Source organism: Lissotriton helveticus, chromosome 6, assembly GCF_964261635.1.
Source record: "Lissotriton helveticus chromosome 6, aLisHel1.1, whole genome shotgun sequence".
Taxonomy (NCBI): Eukaryota; Metazoa; Chordata; class Amphibia; order Caudata; family Salamandridae; genus Lissotriton; species Lissotriton helveticus.
In genome coordinates this window covers 1467061565-1467089253 of record NC_136067.1, presented here as the reverse complement: position 1 = coordinate 1467089253, position 27689 = coordinate 1467061565, and the positions used below count along the sequence as shown (strand labels likewise).

The following is a 27689-nucleotide window of genomic DNA, read 5'->3' as shown; positions in this document are numbered from 1 at the left end:
TGGGAACAAACAAAAATGGACCAAACACTTGTCCTTTCAAACGGGCCCATTTGGCAGTGCGGGCTGCCCAAAAAAACATCCCAACATCGTTGCCTGTCATGGTTCCTTCGCACAAAAAATACACATCCCTGTCATCCTCGAGAAGCACCCTGTTTGGCAGAAGACATCCTAGCCCTTTGCTAAATCAGTTTAAACAATCATTATATACATACAGTTAAAAACCAAACCAAACTTTAGGTAGATTTAATTTAAAGCTAACAAATATAGGTAGAAAGAGCACAGTTGCACCTTTTCTATAGAGGCAAACTCAACCTACCTTTTCATGCAGGGTTTCACATGGAAGACTGTTCACAGGTACATATTTTGGGTAGGAATGAATGAGAAACTCTACTGCATCTGCATCCTATTTAAACAATTTGAAAAAAAAGGAATAATTCTGGGAAAGCTGAACATGCACAAATAAACAAGAATGTTCTCTGTCCAGCAGCAATGTCTACCGAGCCTCTACACTCTTAAGGTGTTTTGACTAATGTATATATTTTTTAAAGCTTTTGAAAAAGGACCCACATGACCAGTGCACCATAAAACCATCTATGGTATTGTGCATCATAGGTTTAACTTTCTCATGCACTACACACAAAGCTAGATTCTAGTTAAGTGACTGCCCACTACTCTGGGGAACAGCTGGCACTAGGGAAGCATTGAATAATTCGCATACATGAGGCGCTCTTTGAGCATTAACACAAGATTACATTCCTTAACTGTGATGTAGTGTATGGATAAAGCAATAAAATACAATTTGTAAGCAGGACCATGATCTCTGAAATGCCCTTCAACGGGCCAGTCCTTCTTGTCAAATTGAAGCCACCAAATAAAAGTTATCATACGTGAAAACCATATAATGCAGGGATATCAACGGGATCTCCCACATCACTCCTAATATTTAACATACATATGATACACTGGCACAGCTGATTGCCAAAACCCAATACACTGACAAATGCATGCAGGTGAAGTTCAACTACATATTCCTAGGGACAATCTCAAGCAAAATTAAGCAAACATCACTCACTGCTCTAAATACATCTATTGAAAGATGAAAGAGAGCTATCTATGTCGTTATGGGTCAAAGATCTAAATACCTAAACTGGTAGACGACCTTGCTAAGAACTTTGTCCATTGACTAGTGGCTCTGTACTTGGTCTCGCTAAAAGAAGTTAATCGTTGTGGCGAGTGGCCCAAAGGGTTTCTCTTTTTTTAGGCATCACACAACAGTTCTCAAAAATGTCAGCGTCCATCTTATGTTACCAAGAAGAACAACCAGCTTCTACAACTACCTCACTAAATTAAGCTGATGAGCAGAGAAAAAGTTTTTTTCAGTTTGGGTGTACATTTGCAATAGCATTTTATGTATGAGTCAATGTCTAATCAGTTTGTTACTCCTGGTGTAGGAAAAATGCTAAGGGGGGCTTGTTCGATGTTTAGTGAACTAGTTGTGACAGCTCAGTAAATGATGCACTAGGCTTTGAAGATGGTGTGGGCCAGTAAGGGAAGCAAATGGACTTCCATTAGGATAGGAGTGACGTAATCCTACTTTTTCAGGTCCAGGATGAAACACACTGCGGCTTGAAGGATGCCCTTAATGGGTGTCAGTGTGGAGTCCAGGAGGCCATGGAGCAGGGAGTTACCACAATCTAGATGTGAGAATATGAGGTCCTGAAAAGCAGCCCTGAAGTTGCTTTTATGAAGAAATGCTTTCTCAATCTTTAGGCGAGAGAGCTGGAACTAGGCTTTCTTTTTTTTTGGCAATGTTTTCCTTGAGGGTGATGTTTGTGTCTAGGGTGTATTCAAGTCACCTGGCATTTGGTGAATGTTGGGGCTTATTTAAAATTGTAGCTTTAGTTTCCAAAACTTTTAAATTTACAAATATATTTCCTTCACTGCTGATGATCTTGCTGCAGTAGTAATAATAAAAGTGCAGCCCAGAAGATCTTCACAAACCCTAAACTCTTTATAATGCTCAACATTTCTTGAACACACTTCATCTAGTTCTGCCTGTCAAAACAGGCAATTCCTATTTGCAGGAAAGTGCACATTTTTGACATGGTCACACTCACTCTTTACCAGGTATATGATGTGATTTTGACTGGTAGTGCACTGCATTCCTGCTAACCAGGTCCCCAGTGCCAGATCTCTTTCCCAAAAACTGTACAATTGTTTCCCCAACTGGCAATACCTTTTGCACTCTCTATATGTCCCTACTAAATGGTACCCCTAATATCAGGGGCCTGAGGTACTAAAGGGGTCCCCTAAGGGCTGCAGCATGAATTGTGCCACCTTAAGGGACTCCCTAACCAAACTCATGCAGGGCTGCCATCGCGGGCTGTGTGTTTTGGTGCAGACCAAAGTGAAAACACGACATGACAGACATCCCTGTGTGCCATGTCCCCGAATACTGCATGTAATGTTTGTAAATCCCCCATATAGCAGACCTTACAACTCTGAGGAAGGTTGTCTTGTATTACCTGTGAGGACATATATGCATGAACAGATGTGCCCCTGTGCTGGTCAGTTCCATTGCTGCCAGCACAAGTGATAAGGGAAGCAATTTTAACATGTGCTGACACTGGTGAAAACAAGTTCCCCAGCTACATGATGGCTTCAGTGAAAATAGGGATGTTTGGTATCAAACATCTTGTGTTCACAAACTCACCCTGATTCCAGTTGTAAATCTGTGCATACATGCACACAGAGGGCACCTTAGAGGTGCCTCCTGGAAACCTACCAGCCTCTGGTGTGTTGGCTGACTGGTCTCTGCCACCAAGCGAGGTTCGAGACCTCCCAGGGTGAGGGCCTTAGTTCTCAGGAAGTCAGAAACAAAGCCTGCAGGATGGACTGCTGATTGAAGCCACTGCCTTCAAAATGTGAATCTGGCTCCCCTCACAGGAGAGGAAGCAGACACCCTCTGTCTAAAGCCCTTTGGCACCTGGACAAGCAAGAAAATTAGTCAGTCAAGTCGTGCCTACCCCCAGGCTAGTACCACCCCTAAGGTGGGCTAACTGAAGTGGGCATGACTTTTCAGGAGTTAGCCATCATTGTGATGGCAAACTTGGGAATTCAGGGACAGGGTAATGTCCACTACCCACAGAAAGTGGTCATATACAGGGCATAATGACCCTACGAGTAAGTAGGCCATTGACTACTACCCTAGACTCCCATAAATCCAGTATTTATGGTATGCTAGAGAAGCAGATCTTGCCGACCTGAAAGAAGATGGATGAAAAGAGTCGCAAAGAGCAAGAGCTGAAGCTACAGCATCTGACTTAGTGCCAACCCTGCCTTCTGTCTGCTGACTTCAACAATGGAACCAAAAGACAACTTGTCCTGCAGCTGCTGTGGCTCCAAAGCCTGGGAATCCTGCCAGCACTTCACCCAGGAACCAAGAACTCCAGTGGAGCAGCGCAGCTGATTCTCTGCATCCTGCCGTCACCCAAAGAGACCAGAGAGGACTCCAAACTTGTTGGATCGACTGAGAGTGGCAAGGTTTAAAAGGACACAGCCCTGAGTTGGATGAAATCCTAATTTCATGAGGAATGGCCCTGGGTGGTACAAGTCAGTCCTTTTCCGTCAGTATCTTCTGAGCTCATGTGCGGAGTAGCTCAGGGCTCTGCACTGTCACATCATTTGTTTAATATATACATTAGGCCCCTCATTAGTTAGCTGTCCAGGAAATTCTGCTGCTTATATAACTAAGCAGAAGACTCAACTCTTAACCAGCTTGTCAGGTTCGTTGGGTCAGCCTGTACTGGCCACCTGAATTGGGTAAACCCCCACTCCTAACGTATCAACTAAAAGTCCGTGTGTTGTGATGAACAGCCATCTAACTCTGGAAGCCCAAGTAAGGGCTGTTACTTCTAGCTGGGTCTTCTTTTTGAAATCTATTAGGAATGTTACAATCTTGCTTTCTCAAGAACACCTAAAGTCAGTAATGGTGGCTACTATTCTGTCTAGTTTGGATTTTGTTAAGTCTGTTAACCTAGGGCTTCCGGCTTAGACGGCTCAGACTTCAGGTAATTTAAAATTAGGTGAGTCACAAGTAGGTCTCATGTGTTCCCTTTTTTTAAAAATAAAGCTACATTGGCTGCCCATTAAACAGAGGGTATAGTTCAAGGTATATTGCTTAACATTTAAAGTCTTCTACAATCTGGCTCCGTCATTTCTTAACAATAAAATAGGTAAATAATTGTCAAGATCTTTATTCAGGTTTGCTGGTCTTGAATCTCCTACTTACTTCTAATAATAGAAGGGGAAGAATGGGAAGTCGAACTTTCTCGGTTATGGCCCCTGTACTGTGGAACTCCCTTCCACTGTACTTCCGCTTGGATATTAATGTTTCTAAATTTAGAAAATACCTGAAAATCTGGCTCTTTAGGCAGGCCCTCAAGGAATCGTTTCTGCTCAGCCTCAGCAACTTAGCAGTTTGTTTCCTCTCAGTATACAGCGCCATGACACCTTTGATGACCTTGTGCTTCATTAAATAATCATTAACATAACATACGATCTACAAACATATGTAGCATATTGCCAGTGACTTTCTCAATAAATTCAGAGTTTCTTTATTAGCTATTCTTCAAAGCACTGCAGACAACTGTCTGCACTTATTTTGGTGTTGGTTAAAATATAGATGGATGAGTAACTCTTGTATAGTGAACAACATACACTCTTTGATTCTCAGAGTGTGTGCACTTTTCAAGAGCCAAAGCTACCTCACCCAGTCCAGGGTTTGTGATTTGCCCAACTGCGTGGGACTGCCTACTAACAAGACTTGAGATGCATGCAACTACAGTCTTGCGTTATTCTGATCCCACTGAAAGGCACACTACAATAACTGATGTTCAGCTCAGCTACCAAAGGACAGACTCCATGGAAAGCTACGAGATACTTACATCGGATTTTTCATTTACTGACAAGAGCAGTGGAAAAAGACATTTAAATCCTGAATGCTTTTCCAATCAGTTTGCCTGTCATTTCAATACTTCAACAGACCATACGTCTGGGATCGCCACTTCAATCCTGGTTTTCTATGTAGCCAGGTAAGCTGGGATATACACTGCCTTGTCTGTACTGACTTTCTAAATGTCAACTATTGTGCCAAATTAATCTGCAACTAACAGCGATCTAGTTTTCTATGGAATTGCCATCTGTCTGCGGCCAAACCTTCACTACTAGATGTTGAGATGCTATAGTTAACATGTTTCAGTATTTCTGAATTATAATCAGTAGAATTTACCTCATCCCGCTCTTTTATCAAAGACAGGGTCTCCTAGAAAGCAAACATACAGTAATGCAACACAGAACCAGCAAAAACAAATCCAGTCAACTGTACAATACCTGTAGGTCTACTTCAATGTACTTTGGCTCCTCCTGGTGGTATACCCTTGAGTTGTCGGTAGTGTAATACAACCTACAATAATCAGCTTCACTGCATAACCTAAAAAGTAAAAAGACAATGTTATAATTCATTTACCGTGCAAACTGTAAAACAAATCTTGACTAAGTTATAACAGTGCAAAGAAAATATTTTGAGAATCAACTTCACATCATAACCGCAATGCAGGTGAGACAGTTTTGCACCCGTCACAGATACATGGATGGGGTCGACAAAACGAAATCAAGTCTACTGGCTAATAGTCTGTAAAACAAGCATTTGCAATGCAATAGGTCTCGCATTTGCGAGAGTTTGAGCTATTGGCATTGTAAATGACAATGCCTTTTATTTATGCGTTTGAAAACCTGCAAGCTGTGCCTAAACAAGCACTTTGTACTTGTAGTCCTTGCTTATGAGTAGCAAGGCGGGTAGTCTCCTTTACTGCAAGCTTTGCTTCTCGTAAGCAAGGACTATACGTACAAAGTGTGTGTTTATCAAGGTTTTCAAAACAAATGAATAAAAGGCAGTGTCATGTACAATGCCAATAGCTCCAACTCTCGCAAATGCGAGACCTATTGCATTGCAAATGCTTGTTTTATTATACTTTCGGTAACAACCTCTCCTTGCAGCCTTATCGGTGTGTGCAGTGTGAGTGAGGCCTGTGTGCAGTGTGAGTGAGTGCTGTGTGCACTGATTGAGGGCTGCTTGCACTGAGTAACGCCTGTTAGCAGTGTGAGTGATCCCTGTGTGCAGTGCGAGTGAGTGTTGTGTGCAGTGAGTGCGTGCTGTGTGCACTGAGTGAGTGCTGTGTGCACTGTGAGTTAGGGCAGTGTGCACTAAGTGTGTGCAGTATGCAATGAGTGTGTACAGTATGCACTGAGTGCGGACTGTATGCAGTGTGATAGAAGGCTGAGTGCACTGAGTGAGGCCTGTGTGGATTGTGAGTGAGTGCTGTGTGCACTGTGAGTGAGGGCTGTGTGCACTGTGAGTGAGGGCTGTGTGCACTGAGTGAGGGCTGCTTGCATTGAGTAACGCCTGTTTGCTGTGTGAGTGAGGCCTGTGTGCAGGGTGAGTGAGAGCTGTGTGCACTGAGTGAGTGCTGTGTGCACTGTGAGTTATGTCTGTGTGCACTGAGTGTGTGCAGTATGCACTGATTGCGGACTGTATTAAGATGTGTTGGGAGGGGGGAGTGTTAAAAGTACGCATGGCAAAAAGCAAGCGCAGGGAACAATTGTGTGTGACCCACAAAAAGAGAATGGAGAGAATTAGTGGACATTGCCTATGAGCGAGTAGACTGCGTTTGACAAATTGGGAATGCTGCTCTGAAACCTAGTAAAAAAAAAAATGAACTAAAGCTGTATTTGAAGCACACTCCCTTAAAGCACACTTCCATTTCTGAAATGGCATTGCTCCGTGCACACGTTGCTTACTCAGCTATGGCACCAGAAAGACGCCACTTTTTATTTTGTCTCTTGACACTTGGTAAAAGAAAACACAAATAAAGCCGTATTTGATGCGCACGCTGTTAAAGCAGACTTTCAAGACTTTTATTTCTTGTCTCTTGACACTTGGTAAAAGAAAACACAAATAAAGCCGTATTTGATGCGCACGCTGTTAAAGCAGACTTTCAAGACTTTTATTTCTTGTCTCTTGACACTTGGTAAAAGAAAACACAAATAAAGCCGTATTTGATGCGCACGCTGTTAAAGCAAACTTTCAAGACTTTGTTAGTAAAAAAACACAAATAAAGCCGTATTTGATGCGCACGCTGTTAAAGCAGACTTTAGACTTTGTTAGTAAAAAAACACAAATAAAGCCGTATTTGATGCGCACGCTGTTAAAGCAGACTTTCAAGACTTTGTTAGTAAATGCTTGTTAGTAAAGGGAGCAAGCGAGAAGATGAGCGGGCGGGAAACTGAAAGTACGGCCGGCCAGCCATGAATAATTAGGGGAGGAGAAGCCGCAGAGCGCACGCTGGGAGAAGCCCTTTGATGTGGTGGCGGCCGTGAAAAAATGCAATTAGGAGGAAGGGAGGGAGGCTGATGCGCGTGCTTGTTTGGTCACGTGAACTCGAAGAAAACCGCACCAAAAAACCCTTGGTTTGACGAGTATTTTGAGCACTTGAATTCTCGCTCCGCTCAATGCTCATGCGCATTGATAGGTCACGAGACCTAAAAACAACCAAAAAACTAGAAATTCTCAATAATACGGGGCCAGATATACAAAGCTGTTTTTCAGTAGCAAACTCTGCAATTGGTAAAATGACATGGTTTTCACAACATACAAGAGTCCATGTGAATGTTGGGAAATATTTCTGACTCCCAAAAGTGTTTTGCAACCATACTGAATTGCAAATAAGAGAGGACATGAAATGCGACTTCCCCTTCTTTTTGAAAGTTGTAAGGGATGTTTGTGGCTGCAATTGCCGCTGCGCTGATCAGTTACCAGTTATCCACCCCAGAGTTGAAGTGATCCTGATTTGCAAAGTTGAAGTTTCATTAAGGTAGCTTCCCTTTTGGAAATCGGGTTAACCTCCTCCGGAGGGGCAGGCTGAGGTCCAGAGGACTATCACCTGAGCTTCTATTGGATACCTGCTGTTTAAAATATATATATATTTTTCTTGAAATACAAATATATTTCTCATTTGGGAAAGGGAATGCAGATACGGATGTCTGCAGTACTTTGATGAGCTCCAACCCTGCATTTGTGGTCAATCAAGGAATATCATTTGATAATGCCTTTAGGTCGCACTGCAGTTGGTGTACAAAATACACATTCCTGGTTTGCTAATGGCACTAGTGCAACTGATCCATGGTTCACTATATAAATACAACCGTTAGTAAGTACAGCTGTGATATTACAGTTAAAATATAGCTCCAGAGCAATTGGAGAAGGAATAAGAAAGAACCTGGATAAAAACAAATTACTAACCTTAGCTGCTCATAAACCTGCAACTACTCTTACTTTATTTTGCAGATAACTGACCATATACACACAAACCTTAAAAAAAAGAACTTCAAAGATGGCTCTTCATTCTTTTAAGCTATGAGTTTTTTTTATGTTCATCTAATGGCGCAGCCGAATTGAGGTGCTGACGCCGGTACGCAGAGAATAGCCGCTGCCATATTACGGGAAGGCAGGGTAGCGGTCCAGCTCTTGGACGACTCCCGCCCTCCCGCATTACTTAAAGGCTGATTCTCCGGTCTGCTTGCAGACTACAGCTTTCTTTCCCCTGAGGCGGAAGCCGGGGGCGATCTTCTCTTTCCCTCCTTTAATAATCAGAGTACTTGATTTTTGCTGACATTATTTTAAAAAGTGTAAATATTTTACCCGGTGCAATTTTAATTTTGTGGCAATACGACCTTTGAAGGTGAGATTCACGTCGCCTCCAGGGTCTCCCTCACTACATTGCTTACCGGCGCAGCCGAATTGAGGTGCTGACGCCGGTACTCAGAGAATAGCCGCCGCCATATTACGGGAAGGCAGGGTAGCGGTCCAGCTCTTGGACGACTCCCACCCTCCTCGCTATGTGTAAAAATTGACTGACTACCCGTCCGCGCAGCGGACGCGCCGATGGCGCGCAGGCAAGCCCGTCTGCGCCCGTCCCGGGCCCAGGGCCAGTCTCCCTGCCCATTTTATCAACACGGGCTCTATTAGCTGGACCAGAGAACAGCTTGTACAATTAAGTTATGGCACCTGCTCACCGCTTGCTCGTTGCCCACCGAGTTTTCTGGAGGGTCGCACTTTTAATTGCCCACACTGTGGTCTGACTATTCCTCCTTGGGGTGTATATGTTCTTTCATCTGCCACCTCAATCAACCGCACACGTTCCCCATTAATACTGAGGGCAGGATTGGTCAACTGTCGCACGCTCCCACGCCATGCGAGCGAAATCTGGACTTTACTGGTCTCTCATGGATGGGATATACTGTTCCTCACAAAATCTTGGATAAAAGATACCTCTAATCCGGACATCCATTTAGCCACCCCCCCTGATTACCTTTTCATGGGTATTAACCGAGAAGGAAAAACGGGGGGGCGGAGGGGGGCTTTGCCATCATTTTGAAATCTCATTTGCGACTGACTATAAAAAGACTTTCTAATATTGGGCTGATTGAAGCCATGTATTTCACCATTTCAGACTCAGCTGCTGTCTTTTTGACCGGCATTCTAGTGTATAATCCCCCCAGTGCTTCAGCCTCCTCATTAACGCAGCTTGTACATCTTATAGCGGACCTGTCCCTTAAACAACCGCACTTGATAGTACTAGATGATTTCAACCTGCACGCTGAAGATCCCTCGTGCTCCCAGGCTACTCAACTATTAGACACCCTGCAGAGCCTGAGGTTGTCTCAATTGATTCAGGGCCCAACGCATATTGCGGGCCACACTCTAGATTTAATTTTTTCAAACCTCCCCGGTACCATAGTTCACCCTTCTCTTCCCCTTACCTGGTCCGACCATTACCTTCTCCCGTTCGATATCATGTTTCCGCCTGTACCGAGCCCGGTGGAACATGGTAGGGATTACAGGAGAAAATGGCATAAAGTCAACTGCACTGCTTTAAAGCCTGTTTTCTCGTGCCCCTTGGATTCACTTACAGATGACATTGATGCAAGTGTTGCCCAGTTCAACTCAGCCTTATTATCTGCCATTGAGGCCACTGCCCCTTTACTGCCAATCTCCTCTGCAAGATCTCGCCCTTCCGCCCCGTGGTTTTCTCCAGTCTTGCGTGAGGAAAAAAGCCGCTGTAAAAAATTAGAACGCAGCTGGCGACTCTTCTATGATCCAGAAGCAAAAAGTATTTACAAAGCTGCTTTAAAGAATTTTATCAAACTAAAAAAGTCCACAATGAGAGAATTTTTTGCCTTACAAATTAAAAACGCAGAAAATTCTGCTAAAACTCTTTTTAATATTGTAAAAGACTTTGTCAAACCTCCCGCTATGACACCCCAGAACCTCTCTAGCCAGACCTTATGTAATGGTTTGTCTGATTACTTCCAAGACAAAATTGAGAAAATCACTTCCTCCTTCCCATCTGCCCTAACATCTGTACTATCCCCTTTTACTGTTAAGAACAAGGATTATACCTCACCATCATTGGTAGCTTTTAAGGATCTCACCACTGAGTCTGCACTTAAATTGCTCACTCAGTGCAAATCTGGTTCCCCTTTAGACACGGTCCCGCCCAAGGTCATGGGTAGCCTAGCTCCCCTTCTGATCGAACCTCTCATTTCTATCTGGAACTCCGCACTACATTTGGGCCAATTTCCAACGGCTTGGAAGGAGGCCATGCTAGTCCCCATCTTGAAGAAGATGGATGCGGACCCGGCGCAATTTTGTAACTACCGCCCTATCTCCCTCCTTCCTAAACCAGCGAAGGTCTTGGAAAAGGCCGTACAATTACAACTTGCGGACTACTTGGAGACCAATTCTTTACTACACGATTCCCAGTCGGGTTTCAGAACTGGTTTCAGTACTGAGACGGCGCTCCTGGAGGTCTCCGAGACCATTCGAGAGTGTGTGGATAGGGGCGAGGAGGCCATGTTGGTCCTCCTCGACCTATCTGCCGCTTTCGATACGGTGTCCCATAAGATACTATTGGATCGCTTAGAGCAGATTGGATTGGGTGGTCCCGCTTTGTCGTGGATCAGCTCCTTTCTTAAAGGACGAACGCAGAGGGTACTCCTTAGACCATTTCAATCTGAGAGTAAGCCCCTGGTCTGTGGAGTTCCGCAGGGCTCTGCGTTGAGCCCATTGTTTTTCAATGTCTATTTGGCCCCTTTGGCTAAGGTGGTTGAGTCGTGGGGGGTCAGAGTGATCTCTTATGCTGATGATACACAGCTAATGTTTTCTTTCAGAGATCACTCTGACTCCAGCTTCGTCAGCTTTCAACACTGTCTTGGCGAAATATGCTCCTGGATGACTGCTAACCATCTTAGGCTCAACACCGATAAGACTGAGGTCTTGTTTTTTAATCAAAAAATCTCAATACCTCCTACTTTGTGGTGGCCGACTCTGCTCAATCCCCCTCCTATTCCTGTTCAAACTGTTCGCAATTTGGGCTTTCAGTTTGACGATGCCCTCTCGTGTAAAACCCAAATAAACAAGGTTTTCAGGCATCCTGTTTTTGGAAACTACGCATGATGAGAAAGATTTTCCCATTTCTGCCCGTGGATGCCCGCAGAACGGTTACTCATGCTTTAATAACATCTCACTTGGATTATGGCAACAGTCTCTACGCTGGGGCCCCTCTGTATCAAATTGAACGACTACAGATCGTTCAGAACGCGGCGGCGAGGCTGATTGGCAATATCCCCTACCGTCAGTCGGTTGCATCCTACCGCAAAGAGCTACACTGGCTCCCTATCTCCAGTCGCATCCAGTTTAAGATGCTGACTCTGGCCTTTCGGGCCCTTAATGGGTCAGGACCAGGATACCTACGAAAGAGACTTGTACTCTCCCAATCTGTCAGATCCCTACGGTCTAACAATCTACGTCGTATTATAGTTCCTCGGTTCCGTCGCTCCAGAATGAGCGGCAGAGCTTTTACAGTTATGACGGCCAAACTCTGGAACAACTTTCCTCTAGACCTGAGGTTCACTCCGTCTGAATCACTTTTTCGCAGCCGACTGAAGACCTGGTTATTCTCCGCTGCATAAGTATGCCTTTCCTTTCTAGCGTGCAGTCTACAGCGCCGGGACACCCCCACTGGGGGTAGCCGTGCGCTTTATAAGCCTCAAAAATAAAATAAAAAAATAAATAAAATCTAAGTTCATAAGTGATTCGGCAACCTAACATCAGGACACATCAGGAGACAGCTGAACTGAACACAGTGGTAACTGTACAGGCTTCACGTGCCGTGGTCTATAATGGCATTTCTAAGGTTCAAGGTCTTAAGAGCACTGAACAATCGAGGATAACGGCTTCCAAAGACTTTGGTTTGTCGCTGAAAGTATTCATGATCTCTTGTCAGACAAAATAAAAGGGAAGAGGCCAAAGCTTCCTCTCCTTTATAGCACCAACAAAAATTAAGTTCAACACTAAAAGGACCTTCATCATCCATGCCAAGGGCAGCCAGGTAAAGCTGCAGAGAGCCTGAATGACAAACACTATATGCTGTTATGAAAAGCCTGATAGTATTTACCACCAACCAAAAATAATCTGTGGCAGGAAAGACTCTGGTCACTTTAAAAATCCTTTAAGTAGAGAAAACAACATTGCGATGAAAGTAAGTATCCTATTACTAGGCACTGAGACACAGTACAACGATGAGCAAGTACCCCAGGTCTTCAGGTACTCAGTTTCCCCGCCTCCCCAACAACATTGAACACCTCAGCCATATGATCCAGGAACTTTTAATACAGCGCAATAGGAATAACTCGTTCAATAGGAGCACACAACATTCCCCTAAATTCATTCCATTCCCCCCCCCGATTTTGTTCCATTTATGTGGGCAACCTCTGCTTTCATAAACCACCTTTTCCGTGTGCATACACCAATTGAAGTCTTTTTTTCAACTCCTTCAGGGTCGGAGTTGATGTAGCCCTCCACATCCGGGATATGTTACATTTGGCCAAAATAAAACCCAGCGTCACTTAGAAGTGTTCTCTACTATTCAGGTCTGTTATATCCCAAATATTTAAGAGGCACCTCTTTGCTGATGGCGACATGTCACCCCCGTAAACCCTCATGAGCTAGGCTGTCACTACGCCCCAATAATTCTGGAGTGCCAAACAGTCCCATACCACATTAAAGAGTGCTCCCTCCCGACCTCATTCCCTGGGGCACAGCACAGAATCAGCCCTGCTCATTTTAACCCTTGTTATGCAGGCATAGTAAGACCTGTGTAACATTTTAAGTGCACTGGTCGGAATAGTGAGCGTATAGCCATCTCCCTTGGGGATGCAATTGCCTCCGGCCATTCATCATCTTCCAGACTCCCTAGGTCGCACTGCCAGCTTTCTCTGAGTTTGGTCAAAAAATCTGGGGAGTTATTTAACAGTTTGCCGTAAGTTAGTGAAATTGCTTTTCTCCCCATGTATTCATCCAATAGCCTATCTTCCAGTGGGGAGGATTCAGGGAGATCCTCTCCCTTTGGTAATGCTTTGTGTATGGCGTAGTTGATCTGCAGGTAGCGATATGCCTCTATTTATGCTAACTGTTAATCCCTCTGAAGGTCTGTAAAGGATATTGTCTCCACATGTGCCCACAAGTCCCCCACTGTTGACAGGCCAATTAAGTCCCATTTGTCAAAGCCATATTGTTTGGCCAGGGTGTCCAATTTCTCTGTATCCCAAGGCGGGGTAGCGCGGGTGATCCTACCCCACCAACCCAGCACTATCAGTGCAGTGTGCTTTACTTGAAGTGTAACAGAAGTCGGAGTTGGGAATGAGTCGTACGCCTCCCTCTCATAGATTCTTCCAAGGTAGTCCACAGGCTGCACATTGTGCCTATCTATTTTGTAAGCTTTCTCTTTCTCTGCAAGATGAACTCAATGATTGACGGTAATGAGTTGGTCCGCCCAATAATATTTCTGAGGAGCTAGGAGTGCTATCCCGCTGTGTTACAAGCCCCATGTCAGTTTCAGAAAGGATATTCTAGGGGAGTCCCCATCCCCGAGTTGTGCGAGCGTTACAGTGTCCACTGCTTGAAAGTATGATGGCCAGTCTGGGTATGGTGTATTTTGGAGTACGTAAAGAAAGTGGAGCAGATCCATCATTTTAAAGAGAGATGCTTTTCCTAACAACAATAGGGGCAGAGTTCTCCAGTGCTGGATATCACTTAGCAGACGCAGGTGGGGGCTAAAGATTAAACTCGTAAAAGGCATCGGGGTCTCTGGTGATATAGATTCACAGATAGCGGAATCCCTCCATGACCACCTGTTAGACTTGGCATCCTTGGCGTGGTTTCCCTTTGTCTCTCCGCCTGTATTTTTGGATTGTGTGCTGGATTTCGTTTTTGCTGGCTTAGACGCTTTGGGCACTTTGCTACTGCTTATCAGTGTCAAAGTACAAGTGCTCACTGGTTAAACTGTGATTATTATTGGTTATCAATGATTGACATATTTGATTTACTGGTAAGTCCCTAGAAAAGTGCACTAAGTGTGCCAGGGCATGAAGAACAAATGCTATGAGTGGGCTTGCAGCACTGGTTGTGCCATCCACCTGTGTAGCCCTGTACATGTGCCCCAGACCTGCCACTGTAGTGTCTGCACACACAGTTTTTAAACTCGCATGTTGACCGGCCAAGTGCACCCATATGCCAGGCTCTAACCTTCCCATTTCTTGGACAGCCAGCCTTTCAATAGTGAAAATGAAATACACAGTATTTCACTTTGAGGAAATGTAAAACACACCAGCACTTGTCCTACCTTTCACATACACTGCGCCCGGCCCAAGGGACCCCATGGGCCGGGTGCAGTGTATGTGAAAGGTAGGACAAGTGCTGGTGTGTTTTACATTTCCTCAAAGTGAAATACTGTGTATTTCATTTTCACTATTGAAAGGCTGGCTGTCCAATAGGTTAACATGGGGGCTACCTTGTGCCATCTTACAAGTGCAAGTTTCCATTGGGAAAAGATGGAGGGATTGAGTTTAGGCTCTCTGAACTTAGATTTTAATAAAACCCCTTTTAGTAAAGGTGGTTTTGAAATTAGTTGTTTGAAAATACCACTTTCAGAAAGTGAGAATTTTCTTGTTTAACTATTGTGTGCCTCTGCCTGTTTGTATATTCACCATCTGGTTTTGAAAGACAGGAGCAGGGGGTGTGCATTCACTGTAGACATACACAAGGGAGGTGAGGTGTGTCCTGCCTTTCCTAGGTGACTAATAGCCAAACTACATTTAGAGTGGTGGGCAGAGTTTTCACTAGCACCTGAAACGACTGTGTGCGCTCTGCACAATGCTGTCTCCACCTCCTGTAATGAAGCTGGACCAGGGAGGACAGAACTGATTTTACTGAGCTCAAAGACTAATGAAACAAAGACTACAAGGAGAAAATGGGGGCATAAATATAAGAGCTAAAACCCCAGAACTTTAGATATCTTCTGGAAACAGGAAACCCCTTTCAAGAAGAAATGCAGAAGAGCTGTGTGAGGAGCACTACCTATTCTGTGTGAGGGGTGGGTTGACCTGCAGTTGTAGTTTCAATCTGTGGGCAAAGCCTGAATCTTTTTACCTTGCTGTGGTATCCTGCTTGAGAAGATCTCCAAGGACTTGTGTGTGCTTGCCTCCTGTTGTGGAAGACTCGGGAACAACTAAGTCTTCCCCGAGGTCAACTTGCAGATTTACCACTGCAGCCCCATCGGCACTGAGGAAGGGTGTGCGGAGCCACTGTACAAGCATGTGTTGTGCCGGAAGTTGGGCCACTGCACCAGCGTGTGTGGTGTTGAAAGCACCTTGCTGGTGTGGGCCGTGCTCGAGCTACGGAAACTTCAAGTGGGCTTCCCCAGCATAGCCGGGTGACAGCTGCTTGCATGGTCTGTGCTTGGACAGGGAGGAAAGAACCCTGAGGGAGTCCCCGTGTTGCAGGAGCAACCGCCGTGCAGGGCTCAAGAGGGTGCTTAAAGTCTGGAAGAACCGGAGTGCGTCCCGTTGTTGCCGAAGCATGCACCGTGCAGGCTGCGGATGGAGCCCAGCCCCACCCTGCCTGCTCCAGTGCTGAAAAGGACATACAGCGTCATTGACTGCCGCTGTGAGGGACGACAGCCTTGCACCCGGACGGAGCACTGCTGCGACCGAGGGCCTTCAGAGGCCCAGTCATTGCCTGGTGCTCGAGCAGAGTGAAGCCGGACATGCATCTGCTCCCGTAACCCTATCCAGGGCCCTGCTCTAGTTAACAAGAGGAGCTCTTGTGGCGCAGCAAGGAGGGGTTGCAACAAGAACTGTAGGGCTGCCGTGGAACGGCCCTTGAACCACATAACAGCGATCGGAGTGAATATTTCTCTGCTCTCTCTTTCATGAATGGGTCCCCTCTTTGCACTGACATTTCCTATTTAAAAGAGTGATATTTTGATAAAACGTATGTTGGATTTTTTGTCATTTTTGATCTTGTCGTAATTTAGATAACATATTACTTATTTTTCTAAACTGGTGTGGTGTCGCTTCTGTGGTGTTTTCACTGTGTTACTGTGCATTGGGTGAAAATACTTTTCACATTGCCTTTGGGCTAAACCTGTCGCTTGTGCCAAGCTACCAAGGGGATGAGCAGGGGTGATCTAGAGTGGGTAACTCCATCATCCTGACTAGAAGCAAGTGCCCCTACTTGGGCAAGGTGCATACCTTTGCCAACTAGAGACCCCAATTGAAACACCAACCATGCTCTGCACTCTCTAGGGATTGCGGTGTAGCCCCATGCAGGACATAGATCAGCAATTTGTTACAGTTGATGGTGTATCCAGAATATCTACAACATAAAGATGTATAATATTCTGTCCAGAGTAGAATTTGAGTCAGCGACATATAGCAGGATGTCATCTGCATAGAGGGAAATGCTGTCCTCTTTACCTGCAGACCTTTTCAAACCCCTAAACAAAGGTTCACCTCTTATCCAGAGCGCCATCGGCTCCAACACCAGTGCAGAGATAAAGAGGAAAGCGAGCATGCGAACCCATGGTGTGTAGGTCAGAGTGCATCAATGTGACTTTGGTGGGGACAGAGCCTATTTTGCCCTTTAGAGCTGTCCGAATGCCCTGTATCGCTGCCATTACATCCTTAAGGGTAGGGGTCTACTTAGTCTGAAAGCAGTCTTGGAAGGAAGTTGCTGACCCTCCGTCATCAAGGCAGTTGTGGAAGATTTTGGCTGCGTAAACTTGTCCATCCCGTTGTGATGAGCAGTGCGGGCCTCACTGCTGCCGGTCATTACTGTCTTTTCAACCTGGATAGCCACTTGTCTGGCCTTGATATGCTGGAGACCCAGGGAGCGGGGCAGAGGTGTGGAAGCCACCTCAGTAGTTGCTGCCAGAGATTGGATAATCACTTGGGGTTTGTCGGGTTTCCTTTTGCCGCCCCATGAACCCCTAGGTAGCTTCTCCTGCTGCAACGCATCGCCAGCATCCTCAGGTATTGTCTCTTCTTATGGGGTACTCAAAGGACCCTCACCGCCAGTCGTGCTCCAACAAACTTGGGGTGACCACCTCTCGTGCATGGCAGCAGTACCAACGCGTCACTCAGCAGAGACCAGGGGCGAAGCATCAACACCTCAATGCAGGAGCACCTCAATGCAGGAACACCTCAGCCAGGACACCTCACCTGGCAACCTGCTCCCAAGCAGAAAGTGTCAATATTTAGATTAGGGGGCCCAGACCAGAACTGCCCCTCAATAGTTATCCTCACTTGTCCTCTAGGACTTTATGGAAGGTGCTACCGTCGGGGGACCACTGAGTCACTCGCGATCAGCCAGCGTGTCCCCTGTGGTGTGCAGGGAGGAATCACAGCAGCCACCGAGTCATGCAGCGAGGCCGGGTGGCACCCGCTGTGGCCCTGCACGAGAGACCTATTCAACGCCACAGTCACCTGAGATGAGGGGCGGCGCGTGCCTTGTTGTGCCCACCTTGTAATCTATTGGGGGCCTTTAAGTGAGCTCGTGCCCCCGGTAATGCAGTGCATGGAGCCGGTCGCAGCTGCAGTCACCACACAGCAGCTGGCCCAATTTAAGCCTTAGGCTCCCAACTCACCAGGCACTTTCCCCAGGCGCTGCTCTCTATGCCTCGTGCCCGTATGAAGGCTCCTCCTCTGTCCCCATCTGCTGTGCACACTGCCCGGTTACACTTCGCTATATTATCTCTCTACCGTCTCCTAGCGTCTTCCCACCCCGCAACCTAGGGTTACTCCAAGCGGGCCTCACCACGCCGTACAGGCCCTACTGCTGGTCACAGAATCAGAGTGTCAGAGGACTGCTCTGAAAGACACAGTCAGTATCCCCAGCGTCTCAGGTACACTCAACAACTTTCTTTGATGAACACTAACAGATGTTTTTACCAGATGTCAGGGGATTAGTGCGGTGGGCAACAGGAACCGCTTTGGGAAGCGGCCATCTTCCTCTGCAATTCAACTCTGGTCACTTTCGTGTTTCAAGTTGGTGGAAAACATGACGATGAGTGTGGTAGGCTGCTGTCTGGGCTGTTGAGTTTATAGGTGACTAGCCATTTGATCTGTGACAAATTTAAATTAAGCCATAACTTGGATATCCATGCCAATATCTCAAGAGATTAAGCTGCTGGGGTAAAATAATTCCAGCATTAATTAAAAATAAATGGACTTGTAGGTGCACTAGGGGTACAGCCGTCTTTGAAAGCCCCAACTTGATTTCATGACAACAAATGAAAATAAAGGTGAGGGAGATTAAGCCAATACCTTCATCATTCTGGATTATGCAGAGCAGGATGATATTGCTGATGGTCAAAAAACGGCATATGCATAAAGCAAGGCGTGGAGTACCAGAATCTTTGATAGCTATCCACCCCATGGGTGGTAACAGTAGTCCATACCGAAATGGGGTACAGTAATGGTCCTAACATTGTGACTGCTCTGGACCCCCAATTAATCATTACTGGAGTTCAGGGACCACCACTAAATTATTATTGGAATCCGGGGACCGTAGCATAAGCAATTTCAATGATCTGAAGCACAAAACAATACATAAAAATATGGAAACAAGCATTCATCAAACAAATATACAAATGAATGAAATATTTCACTTACTTCAAAAACAAATATACACATTAAAAATGTAATATAATTTACTTGGAAAGGTTGGAGCTTTCTAAATTCAATTGAGGCTGCTCACCATCCATACTAAATGCTGTTTCAGACTTGCTCTGCTTCCACTAATGGATATGAGGATACCAACTTAATTTTCAGCCTCTAAATTCACATTTACAATTTTTTTACATTTCTATTTTGTTTCTTTTATTTATTTACACCCTATTAATCGGTTAATATTATTTAATTTTATAAGCTGTCGCAGACCCTCCTGAGTAGGCATAGGTGTCCCCCAAGAATCCATAGACAACAGGTTAAGAAGCACTGGGGTAGAAGACATCATATCCGGCATCACTCTCCCCTGGTTGCCAGATATCAAGTCGCCCTCAGAGTGATAAATACACCCCTCGCCCGATATTTAATGTTATTTAAGACCTGGGGGAGAGAGGAGTGGCAGGCAGTGTTAGATGCTGCGGCTGTCGGATCGGCATCAGGGAGGAGAGACATAATTTGTTCCAGTTAATCAAAAGGCTAGATACCTTACCAAACTTTTCAGGCAGTGCAATGAAAGGATCTGTAGTGTCTCAGTGGTCACAAAGGTATATCAGATCGCCATCCACGTATAGATATAATATGCCATCTCCTTGCACACACCAGTTTGGGCACCTCACATGCAGCATGCAAGCCAAGGGTTCCATGGCCTGCACAAATATAAAGAAGGGCAATGAGCATCCCCGGCGACGGCCACACTCAATATGTATTGAATTTGAGATTATTTTGCCTATTTTTACTTGGACCATAGGGCCCACTGGTTTATCCATGCTAGGATCCCATGCCCCAGCACCAGCCTAGAAAGCACTGTAAGGTGTTGAAGGCCTTCTCTATATCTAATGATGCAATCCACTGGCAGATTTCAGCAGAGCGCGTGCCTAGACTATTATTATAAAAAACAGACGCAGATTTAGGAAGGCATTTCGTCCTGGGATGAACCATTTTAATCAGGATTAACTACTGCTTGCCTTATCAGCTCTAGTCTATTAGCTAGTATTTTCCTAGGATCTTATAATCTGGGTTCAGAAAGTGTTTGGTGCTGTAAGATCCCAGTAACAGTGGGCCTCTACAACTGGTTTAGGGAAAATCATGACAACCTTCTCCATCATAATAGTTGGAAGATGCCCACCTCTTTGCGCCACCTCATACACCTGTAGCAAACTGAGGGCTAATTGTGAAGTGCATGAGGCATAAACTTCTATGGAGAAGCCATTTGTGGCAGGTGTCTTACTCCGTGCCATATGTGTGACAGCAAAGTGTACCTCCTCAATCACCAATGGGGAATCTAACTCACAACGCTGTAGCAGGTTAGGAGCTGGCAGATATAAGCTGTATGAGCAAGTATCAATATATTGTGTATCAACTTCGTCTGGGTCAGCATATTGCGTGCTATAGTATGTCTTGACTGTTGAGTTTATAGGTTACTAGCCATTTGATCTGTGACAAATTTAAATGAGGCCATAAATTGGATATCCATGCCAATATCTCAAGAGATTAAGCTGCTGGTGTAAAATAATGCCAGCATTAATGAAAAATAAATTGACTTCTAGGTGCACTAGGGGTACAGCCGTCTTGGATTGATCTTGGCTCGCGTATTCACCACACTGACCTGCAAATTGTTTATAGCTGCTATGGGGGTTCTGGCTTCTGAACATAGCAACCAGGACAGTAGTCTCACTGTCTCCTCTCCTTTCATATGTTGGCATGCATTCTACTTTTTGTAATCCAGTGCACTTAGTCTATCCAGGGTGGCCCTGTTGTCTAGTTTGGCTTCGGGCTAATTGGGTGATGGCAGTGTGATTCGAGATAGAGCTTATTTCTAATGCACCGACCTTGAATTCCAATGATGAGAGTTCCCTGTTCAGCGCTATATTACCACCCTTGGTCAACTTAATAGCCACTCATGAGGCTCATGAGTACTACTAGAAAAACCTCCCACTCTGACATCAGAGGCAGTATCTGTGTTTTTACATAAATAATTTTTCACCCCATCGGCTAGTGCTGAGCGAAACATTGGGTCTCAGAGTGGCTCAGTTGGGATTGCTGATGATATCGTTGAGTGACTGCCCCCACCTCCCTGATCCCCCCCCCAGTCAACATTTAACAGGAGGGAGTTGTGGTCACAGAACCGGCGTCCCAGGTATTCGAGACCTTTCACCTTTGCAACTACCTCTGTGTTACAATAGATCATGTTGATTCTAGTGTGCACATTGTTTAATACTGAATAGTGTGAATAGTACCTCATGACCGGATCTACAAGCCACCAGATGTTATGTTATGTTATGTGGTAGGCAATGTGTGCATGGCATTGCCTCAAGTACACATACATCTACATAGGTATACATCCCTATAGATACATAGAGGGCCTTTCAGTCCACTCTGTTCTGCCACTGGCCTTTGTGAATGTCATTTATACTCTGCTTTCATCTGTGTGAAATGCATGGGATAATGCCTCAGTCTGCAGTCATTGACTATTTTGCCACGTACACTATGGCAGTTTCTGATCATGTGTGCATCCACCTGAAAGTGAGTAACCTTCCGTACCAGGGTTGGTTAGTGAGTCCTTTAGTTTTGAATTTTCTCCTTTTATAGTTCTCCTTTAATTTCTTCGCTTCCCCCTTTTTTTTTGTTGCTTCTTAAGAGGATGCAACAAATTTCCAGGCAGTGCTAATGGGTTGTTGCTTGCCGCTCATTTTACCTGCAGTGCGACATTACATGTTGCCACTTCCTCTAGATTAGGAGACCATTAAGAATGCTGTTGTCTGTAGTTTATTATTGTTTTACCATTCCAAGATCTCCAACACGGCCATGCTTAAACTTTAAAACAACAATAGAATATTTACAATACCTTTGCAAGACTAACACCCGCTGCTGTGTTTAGTTTTATTATTCCAAATATTTGTCCATTGGGTTTAGAGTGCAGCATACTTTTTTCCACTATTTTTTTTTAATCGATCTTGCATATGTTACTGCATTTGTGTTTGTTTTATTGCGGTTGTGACAGAGAGTGAATGGAAGCATGAGTAAGATGTATAAGTGCAAAGATGAGTAACAGCGTTTATGTATGATGACAGAGTGTCTACACCCATCAGTTACACAAAACGCACTTTCGTTCATAAGACCTATTGGTACTGTCAATGTTTATTGGGGAGAATGATTAAGTTGACTTAATCCATTTAGCACACACAATACAAAAGATGGCTCAGTGAGTAACACGCTTGCTGATGAGGCCATAAGAATGTACGCAGGCAAGGCTACTCAACCTTTGATCCTTTAAGCCTGGTAACTGAGCAAACTTAATTTGGCTTAGAAACCGACCAAGGTTTGCATGAGGCAACATTTAAACAACATAATAGATGGTAGCCTACAATCCCCTTATAATAGCCAGTCTCTACTGTCTTTATTGCTGGAGTCCTGTGACATCCCTATCCACCTGCAATAAAGAACAGATATAGCTACTCAACTATTAGCTATTACATTTGAGTTCTACAGTCACAGTTGATTCAATCAGAACCATTGTCCAGGGAGAAACGGCAGATCACAGTGCATAATTACAGCCAAAGTTTAAATTTAAGAAAACAGGAACAAGCTTTTGTTTCCAGTATCTTTTTCTAAAGCAGAAGGAAGATATTTAGTGCGACATATTTATGTTTTCTATTTTTATATACACATCATTGCATGAAAGACAGAATGTTTGCATGTTTTACACACACCAGATCAAATATATATTTTTTGACATGGCTTACATTAAACTGATTCTACTATTATCTGTGTTTAATTTCACAATACAGATTCTGCATTTATTCTGGCCTGTAATGAACAGACAAGACACCAATGATTTACGCAGCTTGTGGGAAAGCTGATCACCATACAGAAGCCTATGAATTGCCATGAACAACAAACAAAATACACTACAAACATGGCTCAATGGCATGAAAACCTCCACGGCATTGAACTCCAACTCTCACCAATTGTGAATTCACTTGGATTTACCCTGGATAGGTAACCTCACCCACAAGGAATACATTGCCCAAAACACACAAAGGCTGCCGGTACCAGCTCATTTCTTCTTAAGAATGTTAAACCATTTTTTTCAGAAAACAATTTTAGCACTGCTGTTCAAGCCTTTGTACCTGGATGGTGGAAATTCCCTACTGAATGGACTTCCACACACCACACAGGTACACCTTAAGGGCATTCTACGGGCCACAGCACATCTCATCTAGGGCCTATAGAAATATGATCACATCACCCACATCCAAACCCAGCTGGAGTAGATTATATAGTAGAGTTTCTGTATTTCAATATTTTCATACTATGAAGCTTTTCAAACTAGAACCTCAAAGGACTGCAGTCTTTCTATATCTGGACTGGACAAATGAACTTGCTTAAAAAAATGGACTATTCCAAAGTGGAGTGTTTTGGTCGCTGTGTAACAGAGTTATTTTCTAATATTATACAGACCTTACAATGCCATTCCGTAGAAGCCGTATAAGGGTTCCTCCACTTATGAGCACTTCTGCATCTTGAATGGTTCCATTTTCCCATCTCACTTGAGCTCCATGAACACTACAAGATTTTTCAGCTGTTTATCGAAAGTAGATAAAAGAATGCATCAACTTAGTGCCAAATATTACAATCTTCATGTAGAATAATAAAAAAGGGCCATCTGTACTGATATATAAACATTAATGTAAGCTGTGCAAAAAGGCACTAATTATCTCCACAGATTTGCAACAGCTTATGCTAGAACTAATGAAACACTTCCGATGTATTACAAATATCTTTGGTCATCCACTTGGCTTTTTGACGTAGCCCGCTCCACACGCTACTTTGACTAACGTGAGCACCAAGACACCTGCAGTTTAGGTCCAGCAGATGTAGATTAGGTAAAACTGCATTGCCCACAGCTGTAAGCCAAGTGATTCCATATGTAACTTAGCAAATATTTAGGATGTTCAGACCTGTCATTCAGAGGTCCGGATTAGGGGCAGCTGGACTAATAGTGACAAAATTACCAGACAGGTTGGTCATTTTTGTTTCCCAGCATTCAAACGTTTTCTAATTCTTTGAGAACAGACACTAGGATGAGAACAATTATACAATTGTCACTGATAAAATCAACATGTTTTTCATGACTATTTGGCCAACATGAACAGTTACTCTCAAGCTGGTATAGTGTGCAGAGTTTATGGGAAGTGGTAGTACACATACTAATGTTCCAGGTTAAACTGAATTCAGTGCCATTAAATAAGGCATACTTCTTCATATGTATGGTGCTAACTTTTGAATCTGCTAAGAAGCTAGTGTTGGCGAGTCATCACTCCTTGTATGTCTCTAAAGGCTCAAACAGGAAGAATAGATTCTATTAAATGTAATACAAGCTATTTAGGAAATATTTATAGATGCTCTTTCTAACTGCCTAAAAAAGACATTGATCAAACAGCAATGTGTAATGTTTGAACCCAAATGTAAAGAAATATATAGGAGCTTCATTTGGCTGCAAAGTTCCTCTAAATGTTGATCTATAAAAATAAATCTAGAAGACCGGTAGGTGAAATTTGCTCAACAATTGACTCACATGATTATTACTTACAGACACTTTTGATAGATTGTTGCTGGCTGGCCATTTTCAGTGTAGGTAAAGAGTTAGTATAGCACTGTTAAATTGGCAGGCTGTACACAATACGAGTGGACTCCATTCATGCGATGATGTAAATACATTGGTGGTAAGACAATATAGTAGTCAGATGTGACAAATAAGAGTAGACCTGTAATGGACAGGGACAGAAATGCGTAATACTTGATCGGGTAGGATATTTCATTCTTGTAGCTCAGTCAAGTTTTGACTGCACATAAAAAGAATAGATTGAATGGACCCAAATGTTAATCATGTATTTGAATATTTTATTCAACTGAGGTATTTACATTTGTAGGCAACATTGAGAGGGTGCATTTGATTGCTCATTATGTAACTCACCCTCTACGAGTCCCAAAGTATAACTATTGGTATAGGCAAAAGGTTGGGTAAATAGGCGTGATCTTTCTTTCAGGAATTTGGCAGAGCACTCATGTCACTGCAGAGCTGAACACTGAGGTCTGTACATCATCAATGTCTCGGTCAAGGTGATCAGATTTTTAATGCCTATCATCAAATGATGCCCAGGTTTAGAAATCCAATGGCCCTGGAAAGTGCAGACTTAGCCACCTTCCCAACCAGAGCCTGGAAATTAGGTGAACAAGCCCACAAACCTTTCAAGCAACTTTTGAGGATGGTGCATATAACGTAAAGATCAGTCATGAATTTGAATTAATTCACTCTAGAGCATCTTTCCCCATAGATGAATAGACACAAGAAATCCAAATTATGTTATGTTATGTTACATGTTTTTTAAAGCGCACAGCTGCCCCAGCAAAGAGGCGTCCCGGCGCTGACAAATCTAACTGGAACAGAATCCCCTGAGAGCTCACCAAACAACATTCAAAAGCTATGTTGAAGGGAAGAGTAGGGTTTTAATTGCTTTCCTGAAGACATCCTCCATACCCCGGATATGAGCCGGCAAGGAGTTCCATAACTTGGCCGCCATATATCTAAATGAACGACCACCGATGCGGCAGAGTTTAATCCGTGGTACCGTCACCAGGTGTTGTCCGAGTGAGCGAAGGTTACGATGAGGGACATATGAGGTCAGAAGGGTACATAGAAGTTCTGGGCTCCCAAGTTTGACAATCTTAAACACCAGACACAGAGCTTTAAACTGAACCCGGGCAAAAATTGGAAGCCAATGTAATCCCCTGATGGTAGATCTGACCGAACATCGGCGGGGAAGTCCCACCAAAATTCTTGCTGCCAGATTTTGGAGTCGTTGAATCTCAGCTTTATTGGCCCCTAGGAGTAGCACACTAGCGTAGTCCAATCGAGACAAGATAGTAGATTGAACAATAAGCTGTCGCACTGCTGGTTCAAAGAACTTCAAAAGAGGATTAAGGCCTCTTAACAAGCCCATACAAGTGGCAGCCACTCGCTTAGTGTGGATCTGAAAGCTAAGCGAGGAGTCCATCCAAACTCCTAAGTTCTTAACCAAGGTCTTAGGTATAGGCATAATCCCTAAGGAGTCCGGCCACCAATGCGCATTCCAGAGGGTGGTGTTTTTCCCCCAACAGCAGGACCTCAGTCTTGGTCGCATTAAGCTGAAGGCAATTATCTGCCATCCATTGGGCCACAGCTGTCAGCCCGTCTCTGAACCTAGTGGCCGATGTAGATGGCCCCTCAGCTAGAGTGATCACAAGCTGGGTATCGTCGGCATGATACCATTGTTAGGTCCCAGTTCTTTGCCATATGTATTCAAAAGGCAGACAAAGGGCAGGGTTTTGAGCATATGTGGTTTGGAGAGGGCGCCTACAATGGGAGTACGGGTTTATTAGGATTTGAGGTGTGTGAGACGGTGCTAACAGGAAGGGGAACCACCCTGAACCCCCTGAAATCTAGACCAGAGGTCACACAGAATTGCTGTAGGTTTGTGCACACGACAAAGTAAAATGCAGAGTAAGTATTTCTTCTCTCAAGAGTTAATAATACAACAATCACTGTACAGTCGATAAAATAAAGACAAAATGAAGAGTATTGTGTTCTTCTTTTATTGCCGAACGGTTGCCCAGCCAACACATGTTTCGTCTGGGGAAGTCCCCCTGGACTAGAGGGTATCCTGATTCTCTCAGCTGGTTGTACTTCCGTGCCGGCTTGTTGAAGGGAATGGGTGTGATACGCAGGTTGCGAGGGTCCTAAGTATGGGACCACGTGTTGGAGCCAAGTGTGTGCTTCACTCAAGAGCGGTTATACTTCCGTCCCGGCTGTTTATGGGAGCTGAAAAATTCATACCTTGACAAAAGATCCAGATTAGAGACCTCCGATAAAGCCAATATAGGCAAATCTGACACAGCAAGTGCACTGTCTATCATCGACGATCACAAGATATGGGACCGGAACCAGTCCAATACATTGTGATCGTCGATGACAGACAGCGCACTTGCTGTGTCTTGAGTGAAGCACACACTTGGCTCCACTACGTGGTCCCATACTTAGGACCCTCGCAACCTGCGGATCACACCCTTTCCATTCACAGAAAACCTTAGAAGCCTGGGCCTCACCCAATGAGTAGCCTACCAACATAGCCAGACACCTCCTGGACCCTATTTTCACCAACTTCAGCAACATAAGAGTCAACAAGCCCATACCATTTCCCTGGACAGACCACACCCATATCAGGTTCAGCATTCCAGTCTCGGTCCAACAGACATGCACCACTGCAAGACCAGCCCACTTAAACTGGAACCGGATCACTGACAAGGACTGGAAAGCCACTCTCAACACCCACCAACATGAACACAGCAACAGCCTCCCCAAAGCCATCAAGAATTTCAACAATTGGATCACCTCCTGTGCGGACTTGCTAGTCCCTCTCAAACACAACAATATAACAAGTTCCAGACCACAGGCCAGTTGGTAA

The 27689-nt window shown here is 44.5% G+C and overlaps 1 protein-coding gene across 1 annotated transcript in view; it reads right to left on the bottom strand.

Annotated features, from left to right (window-relative positions):
• The window catches only part of RIOX1 (ribosomal oxygenase 1), a 268462-nt gene that overhangs the window by 22391 nt on the left and 218382 nt on the right, over positions 1-27689 (bottom strand). Inside the window, exons 12-14 of the mRNA XM_078649274.1 lie at positions 23647-23767; positions 5392-5491; positions 317-403 (exon numbers count right to left, since the gene is read on the bottom strand). Coding sequence (XP_078505400.1) covers positions 317-403; positions 5392-5491; positions 23647-23767 — 308 coding nt within the window. The remainder of the gene's footprint in view (positions 1-316; positions 404-5391; positions 5492-23646; positions 23768-27689) is intronic.